The 24,772-nt window shown below is 35.0% G+C and overlaps 1 protein-coding gene across 1 annotated transcript in view; it reads right to left on the reverse strand.

Annotated features, from left to right (window-relative positions):
* Positions 1-9,411: 9,411 nt before the first annotated feature.
* LOC112033850 (polycomb group protein EMBRYONIC FLOWER 2) overlaps positions 9,412-24,772 on the reverse strand; it is a 28,113-nt gene continuing 12,752 nt past the window's right edge. The window contains exons 17-21 of the mRNA XM_065778732.1: positions 20,352-20,400; positions 16,290-16,373; positions 15,393-15,472; positions 14,312-14,401; positions 9,412-9,822 (exon numbers count right to left, since the gene is read on the reverse strand). Of these exons, the coding sequence (XP_065634804.1) occupies positions 9,702-9,822; positions 14,312-14,401; positions 15,393-15,472; positions 16,290-16,373; positions 20,352-20,400 (424 nt within the window). The 3' untranslated portion in view covers positions 9,412-9,701. The remainder of the gene's footprint in view (positions 9,823-14,311; positions 14,402-15,392; positions 15,473-16,289; positions 16,374-20,351; positions 20,401-24,772) is intronic.

The raw sequence follows: 24,772 nt of genomic DNA on the forward strand, positions 1-24,772 counted from the left end.
TTTTTAAGGGTAATTTTGGAAACTTATACATTTTTAAAAGGTACACAAAACAATAAATAATGTTCCTTAAAAAATTTGACTTTTCAAACAGGACAAAAAAAGTGAGGCGGAGGGAATAATATCATAGATGTAACCATTAAGAACTTATTCCACAGTAAAGATCTTAATTTTTAGTTTAATTAACACATTTTAGTATACTTTAAAAAAAAAAAAAAGACTTACATAAAACCAGAGCTATATAATAATATTATAAATGTAATCATTGAGTACTCATTCGTCTGTCAAAAATTTTGTAATTCAATTAGTATCTTAATGAAAAAACAAAGAAAAAAAAAAGACTTACCATTTAAGTAAGCCTGCCATGTAATTTCCTTGTGTGCTTCTTCTCTTTGGCATCCGCATCTCAACATCTATCTCTAAAATTATATTCTTTAATTTAATAGCATTAATTGAAAGAGTAAAGTTTGACTACAAACTTAATTGTAGTTTAAGGCTATAACTTTCTTTAAAAAATTTAACAATCCTATATATTTTGAAATCTAATCGTTGTACTTGTATTGCAAGATCATTATACTTTTAACACATATGTCAAAATTTATGTCAATCAAATGTTAATTACTATATAATTTACAAACATATTTTTTTATGCATAATTTTAGACTACAAAAACTTGCAATTTACACAATTTATTGATAACATAGATATTGATTTTTAATTTTTTGAAAATTTTGCAAACATTGAGGATATAAGAAGAAAAAGTAATTTTGACAAAATTCACATCCAATAAAATAATATTGAGTAAATTTGTAGTCTTATAATGTATCTAAATTTGTAACTAAATTTTATCTCTGTTGAAATATATCTTACGCACAATCCAACTCTCTCAAATACAATGTAACAGACAGTAGAATAGCAGAAATTCCTCCTAAAATTTACGAAATCCTACGCAAGCTTTTGTTTGTGGTGTCAGATGAACAAGAAAGAAAAGATGTAAGACAATCTCACCTAATTAGAGACTAGACAACGAGAAATTATTGGGACCTCCTAGAGGACCATTGATGTGGTCCTCTCAAGTCTTGCCACCCAATAAGAAAATGCCACCTAACCATTTTTTTAAACTCAGCTCCACATCATCACTTACCCATTAACTTAAGTATTATTAGCAAATCAAACCAAGGTTAAAACTAATACAAACACAACCGAATTTAACCCAAAATCAACTAAATAGTGATTCAAAAATTTTCGCAAACCCTTAACATTATCTGCCTCTTTCTTCCTCTCTCCCTCTAACTCTATTTCCCCAATATCTCTCTAGAGAAGAAATTTCCCTTCTTTCTCCATATGAAACTGAAATTTCCAAAAGTTTAGGCCATGGAAGGCTGTTGTTTTCACCCAGCACCATCTCCATCACCACAAGAACTCCGACGGTGATAGTCAGTGGAGGGCCAAAAGGGAAAGCCAACAAGTTCCATGGCAGTGTGCGGATTCAGACTTGGTGGGGAGGTGAGAAGGTTTGGGTTGCATGTTCTTTACCGAGAGGCAAAGATAAGACCCAGGGCCACAAGCTCCACGATGGCCGGTTTTGTACTCGATATGGCGGGGACATAGGAATTTTGTAATTTAGGTTTTAAGACCCATGCCCATTCGATCTTAACAGGGACGTGATTGATGAGATGAAGGCATACAAGTGTTTTAAGTTCTTTTCAATTTGTAATATGGGGAAGATTGTGATTGTGAGTCTTTTAGTTGCTGGGTTCCATGATTTTTGCATTTGAACGTTGTTGTTGATGCTGCAAAGATTGATGTTGCAAAGTTTTGAATAAAGATTGTGTTAGTGGTATTTGGTTGTGGGCAAGATTGTATTAGTGGTATTTGGTTGTAGGCTTGCTGCTAAGTTGGAGGAATTGGTTTTGATGTGAAACGTTTATGTGGTTTTGGTATAGTTGTTTTAATTTGGAGTTGTAAATGCTCTTCAGAAGCTCAAGTATCCTTTCATTAGTTTGTGTGTTAGGCTATATTAGCTATGTTAGCTTTTAGTTATTGTATTTGCAAATAAATTTTGTGTTTATAGATAAGGTTCATCTTTTTGTTTTGGTGTTTGGATCTCATTGTAAATTTTGTTCATTTTGAAAATAAAATTTCTCATTTGTTAGACTATTAGTGATGTTTTTTTTGATAGAAATGTTAGAAATTTTATTGATGTAAAGCTATTGTATTACAAAAACTTTGGCCATGAGCATCCTGGGTAGTATGCAAGATAATGAAACTACTTAGGCCTTTTCAATGCTTTCTCATTTATGTCTCCATATATTTCATCCCCACTTTTTTCACTTGACTACCTACTTATACCATTACACCAGCAATATCATAACTTGGTATCGCAAAAGCTCTACTACTAAAATTTACAGTTAAAGCTCTACTTCCTACAACAATGCCAAATGAAAGCAATATAGTCCAAAACAGTTAGCAGATGCATTATGCAATCATTATACAATTTTCCTTCACTTGCAAATCCAGTGACTATTATAGTCCTAAGTCCTAAATTTTTGTAACACGGTGAAATAACAAATTGATACAAGGAAGGCAAACTAAATTTTCTTTCCAATTTGCTCCAAAGCACCAGCATTTTGGTCTTGCCATAATGCTTGCCATTGCTTGTCATAGAAGGTAGCCTCATCAACTAGCTTCTTCAGGTTCTCAAAATCTTCGGTTTGTCTTAAAAGTGTCACACTGATGACTATCACAATGAGTTCTGCCTTGCATATGAAATTGCCAGTTTGGCCTACCACATCAAGACCTGTTAATGCATCAACTAAATATGCCATGAAGAATCCTACCATTGTAGCTCAACCTGTTAACACACCATTTTTTTTTTTTTTGATAGGAAACTGGAACTTTAAGCCTTTTACTAAGAGCACTAACCACCAATCCCATCTCATCCCTTATCACAACACCTACCCCACACATACGTTGAGAAAAGAAAATTGCAACATCCACATTGACTCTGAACACAGCATTAATAGACAGCTTCCAAGCTTGCAAATACTTTGCAGATTCAAGAGGGGACTTCACATTTACAGCCCTAAAATCATTGTTAAACTACACAACCCACTACATTAGCAAAGAATTAGTCATAAATTTCCTACCAAAGAAACCAAAGCAAATCTATAAAATTCTAAAACTATACAGTATGTTGAGACTAAAAAAAAAGGAGTAAACTTCCACAGTATCTGTACAATCCCAAACTAAAAGTTTAAGAAACCAATCATCAAGCTTATTTATCCCTAAATCCAAAAAGTAAAATGTCAGATATTTACAAGCCAAACTACTCAATCCCCAGAACACCTCCAAGAAATTCATATGCAATTATAAACTAAACCAACAAAAATACCATATTTTCCCCCTTGCTCCAAAACATTATCCAAATGAAGCCAGAACAAAAGTAAAAAATACACACACAAACCAAACAATGAAACATTTTTACAGTTCACAAGAAATTGCAAATAAGCACATTTGAAATGAAAAAAAACTTTTCATTTATATTAGTTATATTCAATTGGATGAATAACAGTGTTGAATAATACAATTTTTGTCTAAAGGATGAGAAGGCATAACAAAAGTAAAACCATCTTGTCTTGGATACTCATCAAATATCTTTCAAGTCAAATCACTTTTGTCTTGGATTTAGTTGTGTAAAACCATTTAAGAAAGAATTCTGCAAAATTAGATATGGACATTTTCAATTATTAGTAACAAAGTGATAACTATTGATACAAATAAATAAACATAACTAATGAGGAATAAAAAAAGTTAAAATAACAAGTATATTTACCTGACTTAAATGATTCAAGCAATCGTTACTTTGAAGCATGCTTTTTAAGCTAACATTTGGAGAAGCACTGCTCCAATAAGAAAAAAGGACCTACATTTAAATTATCTCAACATCAAATGGTAGATATTTATAAAAATGAAATACAAGTGCATAAATCATTTTATTTTATTTTTTACTTGTACCTAGTTTGATAGTTGAAAATGATTTGAACTATTGGTCATTGGCATGCCTAGAGAATGGAATGCCTATAAAATACTATAAGAGATTAAAATGTATGATCATTTAAAAATAATTAAAAAAGAGGATGCAAGGGGCATAGATCATACTTGATTATTGTAGTTCTCATCCATGGGTACACTAGATAGGTGCATCGGCTGACATAGACTTGTACATTGTGGTGCATATGTTGAGATTTGTGAATTAGTGACAATTTTTGTAAGGCATATAGTGTTATTTTCATAGGTCTATCATTATTGACAATGCAAGTAATAATGTTTTTTTTTATACTTGTTAGTTGCATACTTGTCAAGAATCTTCTGAGTTGAATACTCATCAAATATCTTTCAAGTCAAATCACTTTTGTCTTGGATTTAGTTGTGTAAAACCATTTAAGAAAGAATTCTGCAAAATTAGATATGGACATTTTCAATTATTAGTAACAAAGTGATAACTATTGATACAAATAAATAAACATAACTAATGAGGAATAAAAAAAAGTTAAAATAGCAAGTATATTTACCTGACTTAAATGATTCAAGCAACCGTTACTTTGAAGCATGCTTGTTAAGCTAACATTTGGAGAAGCACTGCTCCAATAAGAAAAAAGGACCTACATTTAAATTATCTCAACATCAAATGGTAGATATTTATAAAAATGAAATACAAGTGCATAAATCATTTTATTTTATTTTTTACTTGTACCTGATTTGATAGTTGAAAATGATTTGAACTATTGGTCATTGGCATGCCTAGAGAATGGAATACCTATAAAATACTATAAGAGATTAAAATGTCTGATCATTTAAAAATAATTAAAAAAGAGGATGCAAGGGGCATAAATCATACTTGATTATTGTAGTTCTCATCCATGGGTATACTAGATAGGTGCATCAGCTGACATAGACTTGTACATTGTGGTGCATATGTTGAGATTTGTGAATTAGTGACAATTTTTGTAAGGCATATAGTGTTATTTTCATAGGTCTATCATTATTGACAATGCAAGTAATAATGTTTTTTTTTTTTTTTGATAAACTTCAATGAAACTTCATTAAAAAAGTGCAGAACAAGGGGGGAAGTTTGCGTTACAAACTTCGACTAACACCAATGGCTGACTATCCTTAGTGAAACACATAGACCAGTGGGTTCTTAGAGCTAGCTTTGTAGCTTCATGGGCTACTGAGTTGCAAGTTCTTCTAACCCAAACAAAAGAAACAGAAGAAAAGACCTTATTGCTGAGTTGCAAGTAACAATGTTATTTTCATAGGACTTATGGGCTACATATAGTACATTATTGACAACTATTCTAAAGACAATATAGACAAGATAACATATATATAAGAAAAATTGTAAGTGTCTACAAATGAAGGGCAGTAAAAAAAATTTGACCAATGCAAACTTGGGTTACCCGAGTTTAAAGAGTCACTTGACTATGTAAAATTATTTATAGATAAAAGCCAATACCTTCTCTAACATGACTAGAGTTTGCAAGAAGTCCTCTCGTGAGCAATTGTTCTAAAAAAAGAGAGGAAATATTGGGCATTATTCACAACAAATAAATAATTGAATCATTGAACTAACATTTTTTTTTCAATTTAAAATTTAAAAACAAAAATATTTACTAGATCTCATAATTTCTTTTTATGCCTTCCTTTTATGCTTCTCCATGTTGCTTTTCATTCTTGCATTTGTGACTCCTTTTGGTCGCACACATGGGAAATCTAATATAGGCAAATTATTAAGTGAGCAATTTGTCTTCTCAACATCACCAGAGATAGTATTATCAACAAAACTATTTTCTCTTTCACCATCATCTATTGCCACACTTAACACCTCCATATCTTTCTCAACTAATTCTATCATCTCTCTAATTTTTCTTTTTCACATTTCAGTATGTTGATTTATTGCTGCACTTCTTGTGAAAATTTCATAAACTAAGCGCATTAATTCATTACGATGTGATGTCATTGACAACTCATCATTGCATCAGCTGATTTTGCATGATCACATACAACACTATCTTTCTTTGCATCTTTTGTCCATCGTTTCAAAATATACTAAATAGGAAACTCTGTTACATTTTTCTCAATAAGTATTCGCAAAACATATCGACATAATAACCCCAATGTTTCAAACATTTTACAGCTGCATGTTACAACATTATTTGAGGAGTTAAAATGGACACCATGAACCGACCACCTCCTTCAATGACTTCATAGGTGGAAGACACTCCATTAGAATTAACATTTTGGTGTGTGACCCCCAAGGTAGAAGTAATTTATAACTCAAATCTTTTAAACATTGTACGAGTATAAACAGATGATGCATGTTGCAAAAGTCCACAATTTTGGGTTATTTGAAAAGATGTACCTTGTTTGCAATAAAAATATTCTTCTAACTCTTCCGTGCGCATATTTTTTGGAGCTTTCTCCTACACATGTACAAATTCTGTTAGCCTCATTGTTTTGCATGCCTTATGTTAAAAAACATTATTTGTACTCTCGCTCCTAGATAAGCTTTCATTCAGTAAAAGAAAATGTCATGACTAAAAACTGAATACCATCTCTCACAATTTTCATATAAGGTGCTAAGCCACATATTGCTCACCAAATTGTAATCTCTAAGCAAGGCATCCCAACAAGACTCAAACTCTATTTCTGTCTCACAATTATAAAGAATCATATTAAATCTACTCTTAAATTTAGGATTCCTATAATGCCTGGGTAAATTTTCTGCAGCACTTTTTGAGATATGCCATAAGCATAGGCGATGGCAAGTATCAGAAAGCACAACTCTTATGGCATTCTTCATTGCTTGACATTGGTCAGTAAAAATTGTCTTTGGTTTTTGATTTCCCATTGATTCCAAGAATGTTTCAAACAACCAAGTAAACGAAGCAGTTGTTTCATCCAATAGAAATGCACAACCAAAAAGTACATTCTTCCAATGATGGTTGACACCTACAAATGGGGCACATATCATATTACACTTGTTAATTCGATATGTAGTGTCAAGGCATATTACATCTCCAAAAGAGTTATAATCAATTCTTGATCTAGCATCTCTCTAAAAAAAAATTTGTCATTCGATTTTCTTGATCAACTTGAATTGCATAAAAAAACATAGGATCTTTGCTTGCTTCTGTTTAAAATGTTTTACTAAACTTTGAGCATCTCTAGCCTCAACATTGATTAACTTCTACTTGTTCACCACATTATAGCAATCTCATTTTATAAACCCAACATTTTCAAATCCCCCAGTTTCCTCAACTAAATAGGAATATGTACTTACTATTCTTATGTCCGCTTCTTTGAAAGTTCTTATTACACCTAACTGAGCATCAGTTATTTTTCGATTCGACCTTAAAAATAGTCTTTCTTCAGGCTTTGCAAACTCATGATTATGATTAGGATTGAAATGAGTAACCTTACACTCACCATTTGTCACTGTAAACCAGATACTAGCTTCACAACCAGTCCTAGTTTGTGATCTTTTGAATTTCTTATCATCCAAATGGTCACCATCTCGTGGAAATCCTTCTTTCGAACACACATACTCTCATTGTCTTACACCATTTTTTGCATATCTGAGTTGTTCTTTTCGAACACTAAACCAATTCGTATGGCATAATCATTATACAATTTATATGCTTCCTTCCTCACTGTGCACCACCATTCCAAACAAATTTTCAACATCTTGTAGTTCTTCATCGGCTCTAATATCTATAATTTAAAACATCACAAAACACATTTCTAAGGAAACTCAAATCAAAAGGATAATAATAAATAATGATAAAAAAAAATAAAAAATAAAAAAGATAAAAAAAAGAATGGTTAGAATGGTGTGTGCGTATAAACTATTAATTGTAAGAAAAAAAAAATTGAACTATTTTTACATTTTGGACTTAAGGTTCGTTTAGAACTTTTGCTCTGTTTCAAGACCAAAGAAACAGAGTGGCATTTAATAAACCCAAAAACAAAAAAGTAGGCAGGGGTATGGAATGGGTTCTAACAATTCACACCACAGACTCATAAAAATTTAATTTTTAATATCTATAAACCAGATAAAAAGAAAACAACACATAAAAATTTCATTATTTTAATTCTTTCTCATCTTGGGCTTTTATCAAACATGTAGAAGACACCATATTTATAAACTATATAGAAACAAAACAAAGCTAAGAAAATGATACATTGATTAGTGAAATGAGTCTTTGTAACATACATACCTTGATCAATCTTTATTAGTTGCAATGGTGGTGTGTGGATTCCAACAACCACTTCAACCATAGTTTACAGTCAATCATACTTACTATTCATCCAAGGGAGAAGAAAGAAGCCCAGCATAAGATTGTTTAAAAGACTCATCCAATGATGTGGGAAGGGAGAGAGAAGAGGATTGAGCGGGTAAAATAAAATTTTGGGTTTCAAAAATTGGGTGAGAAGTGGCTAACACAGTTGGGGTTAGAAGTGGCTAATTGAGTTTGGGTTAACATAGTTAGAAGGTTTCTGTTGTGTTTATATTAGTTTTAACCTTGGTTTGATTTGCTAACAATAGTTAAGCTAATGGGTAAGTGATAATGTGGAGCTGAGTTTAAAAAAATGGTTAGGTGGTATTTTCTTATTGGGTGGCAAGACCTAGGAGGACCACTGATGTGGTCCTCCAGGAGGTCTCAATAATTTCTCCTAGACAACAAGATTTCAAGAAAACCCCAAAGCCGACCAAAAGAAGGGGGGGGGGTGGATGGGGGTGGGGGTGGGGTTTGCAGCTTATTTTGTATTTTGTATTTTGTTTAGATGCAGCTCTTAAAGTCTAAACATGTTCTAGGTACAACTGTAATTTTATATGTAAAACAATTTGGTCGATTAAAGGCTTTAAACTCTACAGCTTTGATATTCCAATTCGAACAGTGAGTTGTCCCTCTTGGTGATGGAGATTCCAAGCTTGAGTCCCTGTAAAAATCATGCAGCCTAACAATATGAAATTATGAAGTTCCTTCCAGCCTTGCAAATTCAAGGTGGTGAAAAGGCATTGGCCTAATTATGTTTGCATTAGAAGACAATAGCCTATTTTATCCCATTAAGATCCAACGGGAATTTAAGGCTTATGTGGATATCATGCCCAGCAAACTCCCAAATGATCTGCCTCTGCAGGACAGCTTCTAATTTAAATGTCGGTAGGGTTAAAGCCCTAACAAACTTAAATGGACGGAGTCCCATGTAAAGAGAGAAAGGAAGGGCCACCTGCTAGGCCTGTCCCCGCTAGCCTGAGGGGTTTTTGTTTTGATAATTCGACAGTTGAGTGAGAAAGTATTTGAACTCTGAATGTTGAGATGTCAGTCAAGCTATAAGGCTCAAGGCTGAACTAACAAGTGCGGGAGCTTGCTACAAGGCTAAATAAGCCTAAATTAATAAGTTAGTCTTACATGATGGGGAAAAAATTATTCCTTTATCGTTTGAATTATACAAGGCACATTTTCTTTTGGTCTGATGACATGTGCCATCTATGATCTATATCATTACAAGAATACAATAGCCGGTTAGGCTTATGGCCCAAAAATGAAAATGAAGAAGATGCTACAAATGTAGCGATCAAGATTACAACACAAGTGAGGGAGCATCTCGTACTTGCTTGAATGTAATTCATCTCTTCAGCTTTTAGGACATAAATCCTGGCTTTGGCATTGTTCAAGAAAAACATTACAATTGTTCATTGTGCGCGCATCAAGGAGACCATGATTCCACAGCTTGATCATGAATAATCTCCAACACCTGTCAAGCCATAAGTAAATACTTCAGATCTGATTTTTCCATCATAAATGTAATATTTCAACTTATTACAAGATAGTATAAAAACAGAATCTGATTACAGTTAAAGCAGCTAAATGACAGAAGCTGAAGGCTGGGGCACGTGAACATTCAGAAAAAAACTTGTAGTATGAGGTAAACTTAGTAACAAACTAACCTGTCCCCTTTCTTATTTGGGGAAAAAGGGGAGAGGATTTAGAGTGAAGATGAAATTCGAGGGAGAGCCAAAAGCGCAGATGGATATAGGAAGATATGAGAGAGAGAGAGAGAAACACTTTCAAAGATCAGCCACATGTACTATTCATCCCTATTATAGTAGAATGAATAGAGGTCTGTATAATAGTTTAATATACAAAAACAAACTCAGAAGATCTGAGAGAGAGATGTTGCCCTAGACTGTCTAGGGAAACATCCCTCTGATGTTATAATGTGGCCAATATGAGAGAGAGAACATTAAAGGATATATAAAGATATGAGAGAAAGAAACACCATCAAACATCCCTATTATACTATTCATCCTAAAAGAAAAAAAAAAATATATATATATATATATATATTAAAGCAATTTCCATGGTATATGCCTGATAAATCTAATTTTTGCCATGGGGTCTGCTTTCAATCTTATTTTGTTGGGTACATTTCACCCTCAAGTTGAAAATTGATGTGAAGATCTCTTCCAGCCATGGCATATTGATAGTCTTTGTTTTGTTTTTGGACTCGCAAGTACTTTGATACTATCAAAACTCATTGAAGGGTCAGAACATAGTCCAATACCAAAATGAAGTAACCTAGAAGCCTGTTCTTTTTAAAAAGAAAAATAATTTTACTTAAAAGAAAAAATAGATCAAGTACATAATACTAGTATTGGCCACTCGTAACAAATTACAAACTCAAACTCAATAGGTCTAGAGAGTCTATAAAAGAAGATGAAGGGATGTTTCCCTAGACAGTCATCTACTCGTATACAGACCTCAACATCATTTGCTTCAGTACATGATTCAGCCTTTCAACACCATCAAAGATCTTACTGCTTCTCTCTAACCAAATGGTACACAACACATAATGGAGTAGCCTTTTAAATCTTCAAAAGTAACTAAAGCTTTGTGTTATAAGAAAATTCATCAAACATGTTGACTGCGCAAACTTGTGATTATATATATATATATATATTAGTATAGTGTAAGAGAAGATTTATAGAGAAGGTGAAATGGAAGACATAGAAAGGAGCAGAATTAGTGAGAAACAAGAAACTAGAGAGAACATCTGAGGAGGTTTAAGATATGGAAAGATATACAAGAAAGAAAAAATTACCAACAAAAGAGTAAGAGCAGAACAGTCACTTGGTGAGAGTATGTAAAAATGCGAGGGAATGGAATGCAACAATAATGGAGTTGGAGAGGAGTGAGGCCATGAGGTTGAGAAGAGAGCAAACAAAAGCTCTTCTAAATAATCATATTTTAGTAATCTTTTCACTAATGATGTATGAGAATTGAGAAACAAGCCCCCTCATAGGCTTTATAGAACATGGGTAGCCAGAAGAGAATATTTGAACATCTGGATCTATTTGGTAACATATCAAGACCCAAATCCCCACTTAAAAATTATAGAAAATTTCATTCTCAAAAAAGAAAAAAAAAAAAAATCTACAACGACATCTTTCCCTAACATATTTAAACCTTTTTTTGGTCTGTTTGATTACATCAAAAACCCTAGGTTCTATCACACATTTATCACAATCAAAGACAATAACAATAACAACAAGGCCTTAAGTCCCAAATTTTTTGGGGTCAGCTATGGATCCTCATCAAGAGTAGTCAAAGTCAGCCACATGTATTATTTTCCTCCATTCTATTCTATCCAAAGATCTCAATCAAAGACAAGCCCAACTTTTATTAAATAAGGTAATTTACTGCAAGTGCATATAATGTTCATTTGGCAACCAAATAATTGACATGATGACAAGAAACATGTGTTGTTGTCTGTGTCGCAAAAGGCAAAAGCATATCAATTTGTTATGTGGCACAAAGAATTTGGAGGACCAATAATTTTATAAAAGAAATAACCTAACAAAAATTAACAAACCCAGTTTAGAATTTCAGTCCCTATGCATTTATCAATTTCCATTTATGAGCAAATAGATGCCTCCCTTTGAAGATTTCCCCGGAATTTTTAAATTAGAAAGCGACAGTCTATGAATTGCCAAATTAGATACAGAAATAAACTTCTGAATTTGACTGTATTATAATGGTCCAACCAGAACATAATGCCAGGAGGGAAACAAAACCAAGATTATGAATCAAGAAAGTAATGAGAGAGAGTCAAGATTTGCCTCTAAGGCAGTTTCACATAGACTGTAATCCTACTGAAAACTAGGCAATTGCCCGTGAAGGGAAACCTGAGTTAGGAAGCATGGACATAGCTGGATAGAAGGCCCAAACATGCCAAACCATACGAATTCTTCACAAGAGTCCCAACACTGGCAAACTTGCAGATTGTGATCAAACCACATGCAGGTAAGTTGTAAGTGAAAGTTTGACCACAAAATGCAAAATCTGTAAATTTGGACAAAACCTAACGATATAATTTTAATCCAAACTTAAGGTTGTCAAATCTAGCAATTAAAAGTTCATGAACTAAATTGTGATAGGACCAAACCACTAAGGGATTAATTCAAAGTAGTTAATTCCATACTGTACTGGCTGATATGGCCAGAATTTCTAGTTCCAACCAACAATCTAATATACTTACCCCATCTAAGATGTACCGGTCAAAATTCTGAACTGTTTCAGCCAGTAAACTCAATTCCAGCCAAGACAACTTTTCTTCTACTTCTCAGTTCACAATCCTTTTTTCTCTTAATTGTTATTCTTCTTCTTATCGACAAGTACTCAGTTCCTCAGTTCTTATGCTCTTCAGTTCTTTTTTACTTTTTTGATTTCATCACCTATCAATCACATTAAGTCTTCTCTCTCTTTCCCCTGTCTTGCTTTTTGTCTTCCCTAAGTCTTATTTTTGTAGTTTTGTTCAAGAGGTCATGTCTTAGTCTGACACATGTCTTATGGTTTGTCTATTTTGTTCTTTACTTTTCTTTATCAAGAAAAAAAAAAAAAAAAAAAAAAAAAAAGCTCCAACAATCATGTCCTGTCTACACATGGGCATCCATTCTTCGACATGATTTTCTCTCTCATATTGGTTTATTTATTTTTATGACGTGATGGTGAGATATATATATATATATATATTATGGTAAACCCGAAATAGTACACTAGTATTCACCAATACCGAGATATTTTGTTTCCTAGATCAAACCGAAATGGTCTCCAGTACAGTATTGACAACGGTGGGTTAATTGCAATTCTCCTTTTTTCTTTTTCTTTTTTTGGGAAAGGGGGGTGGAGGGGGAGGAATGGAATTGAATAAAAAGCAAAATAAAAGCAAAATTTCCTTCCTTTCTATTCCATTCTCCTATAAACTCCCAAAAGAAGTGTTACTGGACACAGCTAATCTGTTTTGTAGATCCCTTTCTGCCTTGCTGCACAGCATCTGAGGGGGGAAGGGGGGAGAAAAAGCAGCAGCAGCAAAGTACCATCACCATAAGATGAAAAACCTAGGTCTTAAATTTTAGATGTTCCCACCTCAAGTGAGTCCTAAGCATAGTCCCTTCCCCCCTTCCCCCTTTGCCCCTCCTCCCTATATCTATCACGGGCAGCTGAGGCCCAGTACAAATAGGTTCTGTAATATGACTCCTATTAGTATTAGTAATCCTTGATTTACAATCTCAGTGATATATAACACTCACATAAAGTCCTTGATATAAAGTCCTTTTTCTTCCATACTCTCCTTGAATGGAGCTTAGTTTTACCTTCATGCACTTCTTTGTCCCTCCCTGTTCTTTTTGATCATTGTAATTTGGGTTACTAATTTCAGCCACTTTAGTACATTTCCAGTGTACTTGGGTTGGTTATTCTTTAATAAAAAGTTCTTACGTTATTTATAAAAAATAAATAAATAAATAAAAACACTCACATTCTTGCACAAAAATTTATAACTCATTCTAACAGCTCACAAGATACCCGAAATCTTTTTATGAAAATTTTTCCTTTATCATAAAAGAGTGTATTGACTAAACTAAAACTTAGGTTCAAATTTTATTGATCAAAAAGAATTAAAGATTGAAGTTAATATATATGATGTATATACACACATAAATACATAGCATGTGTACAATTACACACACCCTCTACATATAAATCCATGTCACATCTTGTTCCATATTTCCAAAAGCTTTGGACATGCCAGAGTTCTGACTACATTTTATATTTTAAAAGAAAAACACCTGCCAACTTCTCAATGTGAAAAAGGGCAAGTTCACCAGAAGTATGGAGCATAACACTTAAAGGGATGAACTGCATTGTACATGACCACAGTTTAGAATCAAAGAAGAACAGCTTACTTGATCAAGGCGGAGTTATGGACAAGGTCAGGTCCATGCAATCTTGAAAAGGCCTCACATGCCCAAGGAATATGACCATCTGCTAGCACCCTGACATTACCAAAGACATGATCATTCAAAGAAAAAACCTCAAATGAATAATGATAATAGTAATACAAACCGGAATAAGATACCCTCCCATTGAATTCTTCTATTCCCTTCATGTGTCGCACATCCGGCTAAAAATGGGAGGGAATTGGAGGATTCAATTGGAGGGGATCCTTTCCCAAACCATCATGCACTATGATCAAATGTGCTATGAAGAGGACTGCCACAAGATCACACAAAATCCAACAAGCACTCTAGTGATGCATATACCAGCTTTAATTTTCATCCTATTGAAAACGACTTATGGAACTTTTTCCATAAAAATGGTGTCTTGAAAATAGGTTGTATTCATGATTCAGACATGAATGAGACGCCAATATGAATCAGCGATCCCCCACCAAACAAGGAGAATCCCAAAAGGAGCACCTTTTGGGCCAGCCAGAAAAGACATGATAGCCAAGGATGCTGCCATGGGTAGCTAAATTTTAAAACATTACGCTAGGGGTTGGCTTACCATAGAAGCAGGCTAGCTCTGACTAGTACAATCAGTTTCAAAAAAACCTTTTTTTTTTTGGGGTGGGGCATAAGCAAGCAAAAACTTTTTATGTTGTTAAATTTTACAAAATATCAAAACTGATCCTTTTTTTTTTCTTTTTAAAAAGCCACAATTAGTGCATGTTTTTTCATAAAGAAATCAAATGAATTACTTCAGTGGTTTGACAATTTGCATAAAACTCAAATTGGTTCAAAGTTGAACTGCTCTTTTCTTTTCTTTTTAGAATTGATTCAAAACCAAAATGAACCAATGCTGTAGGCCAAACACCCCTGGTATGGCACTAGTGAATTCATTCAGTTAGGCTGATTCAAACAACTAGAAAATATTACCCTTTTGGGAAGTTTAGAGAGACATGGAATGTCTTCCCACAATGGGAGAAAATACCTAGGGAAGTAACAAAAATAAGAAATTCAAAGGAAAGTGGATAGAGTAGATTACCGTTGCTTCCTCACAAACGAGTTCCACATATGCATCATTAGCTTCTCATCCTTGGTCACATCAACAAAATCATCAAGCATCTGCAGCATGCTATAGTGTATCAATGCAATCTAATCCTCTGAGCCACTAACAAGGAGAGATAAATGTTCTGTTATCTGAGATAACAGAACATCTTCCAGTAACAGATGGTCAAAGGTGCTTATTAAACTGAAGGAACCCATATTACCCAACCCGAGGCCCAACTATGTCCACAAAACCGACCATCAACTCAAGGATAACTGGACCAAGCAATTCTTTTTATCTTTATAATTTCCCTTAAAAGGAAGAACCACTAATTGGAAGCCAATATGTACAAACAGTATGCAACTTGTTACAATCACTAACAATTAACTTTTGAAAACCATTCCAGAACATATGGTTGAGACATCTGAAAAGTCACAGTCAATTTTCCAGTTGGTTGGCATGCAAGCTGGTGGTACTTTTGATTTTATTTTTTTTTAATATTTCACGTATAAGCCAAAAAACACTTTTAGGTACTGAGCCTTAAATTGACAATGTATATTTTTTTAAGTTTTATTTTAATTGTTTCTCATATTGTTTTCTTTTCTTTGATTTCACTCACTATCACTGATTTTGTGCATTGCAGGTCCTAGAATCAGATCAATCAGGTCCTAAAATTATGAGCCTGGCCAATTGATACTTTTTGAAGGCTACCAAATGCCTCAACTAGCTATCAACTATTCTCTTACCCAAAATTTTAACCTTCATTGCCTCGGCCAGCCATTATCTATCTTGTTAGGTGCAGCTAGAGCTTTGTTGTTCAAACAAAACAAACAATTGCAAATTTAAAAATAAAAATAAAAATAAATGTATTAGTCTTGAAATCATTAAGTGTACCCTTCGATCTTCAAAATCTGCAACGTCATCATCAACTTCATCCTCACTATCCCGATCTGATAATACTTGCTCCAGTGCCATTGGCTTCAACCACAAGATAACATCTATTTTCAGATATTTTGATGCATATATTTGAGTAAAAGCATCAAAACAAAAATGAAATTAAATAATAAGAAGTTAGTTAAATCACTACAGAAGCTGCAATGGCCTTGATAAAAAAACATGCCAACAGCAGAGATAAGATATTAAATTCACCACCAAGTACCCCTCATTACTATAAAAACAAAATAGGTCATAAACTTTGTTCATAAACATATAATCTTAAAACAACTAAACAAATCCAAACTGAATCTGTAGGACTTGTCAATCTTATACTCCCCTGAAGATATTCATTGCTTTCTTGATCTTCCAAAAAATGTTAGCTTTGATTTTCTTTTTCTTTTTTGATAGGTAATCAGAAAACTATTATTAATGAGAAAAAAAAGGAAAAGTACAAGTTGTTCATGATGATGAACAACAAGAAAAAAAAGAACAAACAGCACAACAAAAAGAGAAATCAAGAGACTAAGCTAAGTGAAGACATAAACTCAGGGAGAGAAGAACAATCAGTAAAACCCCAACAACGAAACCACTCCAAAAGACTGCGTTGGCATAAAACCTTTAACTCATCCAACGTCTTCTCCTTATCCTCAAAGGAACGACGATTTCGTTCCATCCATACAATTCACATTAGACACCCTAGAACCAAATTCCAATGTCCGAGTTCTGTTTCCCAAGCCACAGATTCCAACAAAATAACAAACCTGCCACTGAACCTGACATAACCCAATGAATGCCAAAAGCCTGAAGCATAAAAGTCCAAAGGGAATGAGTGACAAGACAATGAAGAAGAAGGTGGTCTACCGACTCCCCATCACAACAACACAAACAACACCAATTGGTCAACGTGCAACTCCTAAGCGTTAGATTATCCAAAGTGAGGATCTGACCGTGTGCAGCTGTCCACAAAAAAAAACCACTCGCCTAGGAATTTTTGGTTTCCAAACACCCTTCCAAGGAAACAAAGAATTCGATGCACCCCGAATCGCATGGTAATACGACCATGTGTCAAACTTACCATCCCCTTTTAGCCGCCAACCAAGAGTATTGCTCCTACCACCCCGAGGAATACGAGATTGGATAAGCTGGAACAGAGAAAAAGATGCAGCCAACTCCCAATCTTCAAAATCTCTATAAAACCTTAAATCTCATACTCTAACAGAACCCCCTTCTGGAATCCACAAAACCTCAAAGATACAAGCATCCTTAACCGCTGAACACAGAGCTCAGGATAGAGATCTTTTAGAGTATTATCACCAATCCATCTATCGTGCCAAAAGCGGATACGAGTGCCTTCACCCACTACAAAGGACAGATGCTTAGAGAAGCTCTCCCAACCTCCATAAATACTTCTCCATAGGTCACACCCATGAGTCCTCCTGCACACTTTAGTACACCACCCCCTTTGACCCTCACCGTATTTTGTGGAGATAACTCGCCGCCAAAGATGGGAAACTTCATGACCATATCTCCACAACCATTTTCCTAGTAGAGCTTGATTAAAAGACACCACACTTCTTATCCCCAAACCACCCATCTCGACAGGTAAACACACCTTTTTCCAAGCCACCAAAGGATATTTGAAACTCCCTTCAAAAGACCCCCAAAGAAAGTTCCTCTGAATTCTAAGTTAGCTTTGATTTAACTAGTTGATAATAGTTAGGACAAGTATTAGAGAGAGAGAGAGAGAAATTAGTTGTCCTAACTAAGTATTATAATTGATACTAAGTTAACTAGTTGACAATACTTAGTATTATCAACTATAACAAATTAGTTGTCCTAACTAAGTATTATAATTTTTCATTATAGGGTTCCTCAATGATTCTCGCCCAACAATTGGAAGTATAATACATTTTTCACCTTAAATCCAGAAACTATATTTACTATGGCTCATTTGGTAGGAGGGCTTAAAACCGCACTTTTTCAAAATACAGCTTTTTAGAACTGCACTTTCTTCTAGGAACAATGTTTTCAAACGTCCCATAAAAAGCTGCACCAAACAAGCACATTTCTCCTCTCCATCCTCAGTATCAAAACATCCCAAACCACCCCATCATTAATGACAAACCTAGAGACAGAGTATGACCCCTCACAACCTAGTAAATCCACCACTTCTTCCGTCCCCTATATAGTATATACCCCTTCTACAAGCACAGTTTTTGCTCTTGCTCAAATTCTCAAACCTGAAACTGTCTCAAAGCAAATAAGAACAAACTCTAGGTGTCAAACTGACCCAGGTCCACCCCACAGAAAATTAAGCTACCATCAACAAATAGATGCCAGATCATAATCACTTCCACACCACCCATGCCACCCACTTGAAAGCCTGACCGTACACCTCACTCTGTAGCTCTTGTAGCCATCCTTCTGAACTCCAGAAGACCAGTACAAAAAGAAAAGGGGATAGTAAACCCCCCATCTTACCTATTAAAAAAATCTCCGTCTTAGTCCTCCAAAGTCTGCTGAAGAAACCCAAGGAAATCCATTTGACAAGAATAGAGACCCTGACCATGTAAACGCAACAGTAGATCCAACTTCTTTTCACCCAAAGCCCAGGAATTTCAAAATGCACTTGAAAAATCCCCAACTAACATGCTTATAAGTTAAAAGGCTTCTAAAATCCAGCTTGCATAAATTCTTGGAACACCTAATTATAATCTAAACCCAAGTTTTATCGCCTGTCAGAATTAGACATCTTACACGGAACTATCTTCAGCACATTGACCAAGAACTTGGCCAATAGCTCATTGACAATACCCACTAAATGCATAGATTTTTAAGTCACTGACATACGAAGCTCGTAGTTTGAAAAGAATGAGTAATGAAGAATGCAGTCAAAAAAATTTCCAAAAGAAGTACATTCATTTTTTTTGACAAGTAAGAATGATATATATACAAAAGTCTACTCTATGCATGAAGAACAAAGAGCAAACCTAGAAAGTACAAGAAGAAGAAAACAAAGAAAAAAACACAATAGAAAACCAAACAAGAAAATAATTACAAAAGAGAAAGGGAGCAAAGAAAAGAAGGGAGGGAATCACTACACATGAGTCCCCAAGCCCGAGACCAATCAAAAAGAGTTCCACTAAAAGAAGCAAGCATTTGAACACCGGAGCTATCCAAGTCCTCAAAAGAAGTACGTTCATAGAAGCATGGACCCACAAAAATTCTCTATTGGAATGCCTTACTCTACCCTCAAGCCATTTCTCCCAAGAATTACATTTGACTTCTCTAGGTGCACCTCCCTCTTCCATACTAAAAGCCCCCCGAAACAACTAACAATATTATTCCCAATCAGCCAACTATTAACCCCACTAGAAATAATACTAAAAACACACTATCCTTAAAATGATGTTACCATCTTTCATGGATTTAGCACCAAAAACCAATGCTAGAATCATTGATCACTTTCAATCGATAACCTGTTAATGTACCCCATGTGCTTGAAAATTTCATGCCATTGCAGATCAGTACCTCTTCAGAGGCATTTAATTTCCTCATCTATTAAAATAACCCAAAACTCTAGTCCTTTACCATGAATTGAACTTAAAAGTACATTACAATGTTTGGACGTGCCATGGGCAGTGAAGCTGTCTACTTTGCCTACCATGCCAAATTAGGATCTCTCCACCAGAATAAAATTTATTAAAAAAAATTTGTTAAATGCAGATACTACATTGCTTCAAGAGATGAAACCCGAATCATAATAATGTACTAGTTTATTACAAGTGCTAAGAAAATAGAAGTTCAAAGACATCTAACTGCCCAATAAAATAGTGAATTTGTCTGCCACACACTTCAACAAGACGACATGAAAATTCAAGTACCTATCAATTTGAACATAAGCTACTACAGCAGAGAATTGCGAAACATAAAGGATATATCCAATAACTCTAAAAGCCTGGAAACAAATAAGATATTAGGAACAAAGATCATCATTCATATATGAAAATCACTTGTCACCTGAGCTCTATGTGAGTGAAAGAACTGTCGCTTCCGCAAGAGGGCACAGCTGAAAAGATTAAAAAACAATAATTATAACATTTGAATTTGCTATGGAATCAAATATGTATTCATATTTTATAGCAGGCTAATTGATGAAAATTAGATTTATTAGTAAAGTAACTTATATTAGATAGTCTGATTCAGACAATCCAAATCTTCTAGATGCTGTCAGTAAAAAATAAGTGTTGGATTTGGTCATCTGATGTAGTCCAAAATCCAAGTCCCTATTGGTTATAGTTATTTTAAAATATCCTAGGGGGATTCTCGGGCTTGGAACTGAATTTTACCACACTTACTTATTTCTTTCAAAGTTATTTCTAGCATCCGAAGGTTCTCCTTTTGAAGATAGATTGACTTGTTTGAGCAAATGGCAAGGCATGCAACTAAAGCAGTATGTTAACTTGGGAAGTTCTAAGGTCCTGAAACTAGGCAAATCAATGGGCCTCAGAGCAAGGTATGCCATTGCAAATGCCTTGGAGATAAAAGTTGTCTACCTCGGTATAATCTTTTTATATTTCTTGCAAATAAGAAGCTAACATGGTTTTTGGTAAATGACTGGCATTGCATTTTCAACAATTATACTTGCTTAACGAGAGAACAAGGAAGGCAATAGAGACTACTGATGATTTGTCCAACTTGATATAAGTAGTCAGCTCTTATCAGTTTCAGCTTCTCAGATTGATGATTCACTGACATGATATCAAGCACTAGTTTTCTGTGAGATCTTTCATTCAAATTTGTTATTTTTTGGTTTTATGTAATTTCTTTTGCTTTTTCTCGCTGTACACAACTTGGTACCCTCTACCCCATTCTTATTCGGGGAGGAGTTCCTGTTTAAACTAAAGCTAATTGGTGATAAAATCATACGTTGTGCACAAGCAAGACCCGCATTATATGTTAATGGCTAGGAAGCATGGAGACCACATTTGGGCTGCTGTGTCTATCTCCAACATCTATTGGACACAGGATATGACGAGATATGGCCAGGGTGTATTTTGGTTTTTGGATTTGTTATAGTTGTATCCATTATTTCTTTTAAATTGATATGTGTTTAACAATATATGAAAAATAAATGTTAACATACGTATCCCCACCATGTTGTGTCCTAATTTTTCAAAAATTGTCGTATCGCTGTGTCATATCCGTGTCCGTGGTGTGGAGATCGTACTCTCCAAGAGGCTTTTCCGGAACTTTATTGTATTAGTAGAACAAAGGATTCTTCAATAGCGGAGGTAATGTGTTGGTCTGGTGGGAGGATTCATTGGGATGCTAAATTTCATCGCCCTCCACAAGATTGGGAACAAGAATCCTTTGATCTTTTTATGGATATGGTCTACTCTTTGACGGTACGGGGATTAGGTCCGGATAGGGTGTGTTGGAAGCCAGCAAGGAATACAGGTTTTGAGGTTAGAGGATTCTATCTTTCTTTCTACCCTCCTACCATCTTATCCTTCCCTTGGAAGATGATTTGGAAATCGAAGGTTTCTCCAAGGGTAGCTTTCTTTTCATGGTCTGCTTCCTTAGGTAAGATTTTAACAACAGATAACCTTAGTAAGCAACGTGTGGTTGTTCTTGATTAGTGCTATATGTGTAAGAATTGTGGGGAGTCAGTGGATCATCTTCTTCTTCATTGCCCCATTGCTTGTGAGTTGTGGTCGTTGGTGTTTTGTTTGTTTGGAATTCATTGGGTTATGCCTCAGAAGGTTATTGAGTTGTTTGAGTCTTAACAGGGTAAGTTTGGTCAACATAGAAATATAAAGTTGTGGAGAATTGTGCCTCATTGCTTGGTATGGTGTATTTGGCGCGAAAGGAATGCTAGAAGCTTTGAGGGATGTAAACGCTCTATGTTAGAGATTAACTCTCTTTTTTTTACTCACGCTCCTCGATTGGAGTGTGGTCTTTTGTCATTTTTCTTGTTCTTCCCTTCCTGTTTTACTTTATCGTTGTAATCTTGATTATTGATTTATGCCCCCATAGTACATTCCCAATGTACTCAGGTTGGCTGTTTTTAGTTTTTTAATAAAATTTTCGTTACTTATCAAAAAAAAAAAAAAAAAAAAAAAGGTTAATGGAAAGATAAATTATTACACAAAAAAATGATGAGCTGTATATATATTTTCTTCGGCCCTCTTACTACTCATACCTTATATAGAAAGTGATGGTTACAAAAGGACAAGTAATATTCTCAAAATGGACAGCTGGTTGGGACACCTCAAGACTAGGAAACTACCTAGAAACGGCTAACCCTTCTAGAAGAGTATAACCCACACATCACAAGGGTACAACCTATATTAGAATCTTTCTATTTTCTAACAATATGTAAATTTACAAGGCCCATAGGCTTGGATGGGGGCCCAGGAGGGCGTTAGAATGTTAAACCAGAACTACATTATTGGCCCACTTGCTATCAGCTTAAGCATTTGGCATTTATGGTTCCCACGCATATACTATTAATAAAGCCAAAACTCAAGTACAACTGGGTGGAGGGGGAGGGGGAGGGGGAGGGGGGGTTACCCCAAAGAAAAAAAGATTTCTCATTTAGCATTACTAGTAAATAGCAATTTATATCTTAAAAACTTGGCAAATCATCACCCAATTTTTCTATATTAATTTGACCACCTTCTATGTTATAGCTTAAGTCCTCAATAGAGAAGTTTAAAAAGAGCCTAGTACATACAAAATAAGTCTTATATAAAATGGACATGAAATGTTTGTTATAAGTAATAAAATTTATTTGAAGAGAATGGACATGAAATATTGTAAGTGACATCAGAGTGTTTAGAATAATACATTGCCTAAACCTTTTTGCTAATGAATGCGTCAATAGTCTAATCAAAAAGTAAGATATTGGGTATTCTGCAAGTTGGATATTGAAAAGGCCTATTATCATGTGAATTGGGAGGCCCTTCTATACTTGTTGGGGAGGATGGGTTTTGGTGATAGATGGCGACAGTGGATACATACCTGTATTTTTTCCACAGTACAATTCTTGGTTTTGATTAATGAATCTCCAACTGGTTTTTTTAAAAGTAACTCAAGGGATTCAAGGCAAAGGCACCCATTATCCCCCATGCTCTTCCTTTTGATGATGGAGGCATTTAGGAGGATGATTAGGAGAATGGAGGGGCTGGCTTCATTAGAGGTTTTAGGGACAATGGTGTAGGGGTGATGGGTTATGCAATTCCCACTTGTTTGCAGAAGACACTATACAGTTTTGTGATGCTGCTGATCAGATCCTTAACATCGGGATGTTATTGATTTGCTTTGAAGTGGTACTGGTTTAAGGGTTAATGTGAGCAAGATTGAGATGGTCCCAGTTGGGGTGGTTCATAATGTTTATGCCTTGGTGGATCTTTGGGTTGTAAAGTGGGGGGCTGCCAATGTCTTATCTTGGGATACCCCTGGGGCCTCTTACAAGTCGACTTCTATTTGGAATCCTATATTGGAGAAGTTTGAAAAAAGGTTGGCAGGGTGGGAGAAAATTTACCTCTCCAAAGGTGGTTGGCTGACTTTGCTTAAGAGCACGCTTTTGAGCCTCCCAACTTATTATTTATCTTTGTTCACTATACCCACTAGTGTGGCTACCAGGATTGAAAAGATACAGAGGGATTTCTTGTGGTATGGTATGGGGGATGAGTTCAAGATTCATTTCGTGGGTTGGGATAAGGTGTGTGCCCCTATCGCTAATGGTGGATTAGGAATCCAAAAGCTTACTTCTTTTAACAAAGTATTATTGGGGAAATGTATGTGGCAGTTTGGGGTTGAGGAAAATAGGTTGTGGAAGCATGTGGTAGCCTTGAAATTTGGGGAAGAAAAGGGAGGTGGGGGGGAGGGGGGGGGTGTGGGGAATTGGAGTTCAATGTTGGGTAGTGGTTCTCATGGTTGCAGTCTATGGAGGAGTATAAGGATGGGTTGGGAACAAATAATCCACTGCAACATATCTAAATTAACAGTGAAATTCATTTAATAAATCCGCTCTCTCATAGACTTAACTAAAAATATGATTTCCTAGAAACATGAAACAATTAGTTTGCCCCACCTTTTCTAAAAATGTCACTCAACAAGTGTTACAAAAGGATAGATAATTTATCAACAAATCCAGTCCTACTTTTATATTATTTTGGTAACAAAGAATGGTAGGGCAACTGAAAGAGGTCATTTCACAATTTGCCAGTCAACTCCAGGAAGTCATTTCACAAAAATGCAATTTGCAAGCAGCAGATTACATTTTAGCAGAAAATATTTGCCCCTCCCACCCCTAGGCAGCAATGTTGGGATGAAAATCAAGAAGCTCATCAGTGGAGTTTCATTGGTTATAGACACTCAGGGTTTGAGCACATTGATCATTGACAATGTACCTATGAGAGGGTACAATGTGA

Source organism: Quercus suber, unplaced genomic scaffold (assembly GCF_002906115.3).
Source record: "Quercus suber isolate HL8 unplaced genomic scaffold, Cork oak 2.0 scaffold_189, whole genome shotgun sequence".
NCBI classification, from domain to species: Eukaryota; Viridiplantae; Streptophyta; class Magnoliopsida; order Fagales; family Fagaceae; genus Quercus; species Quercus suber.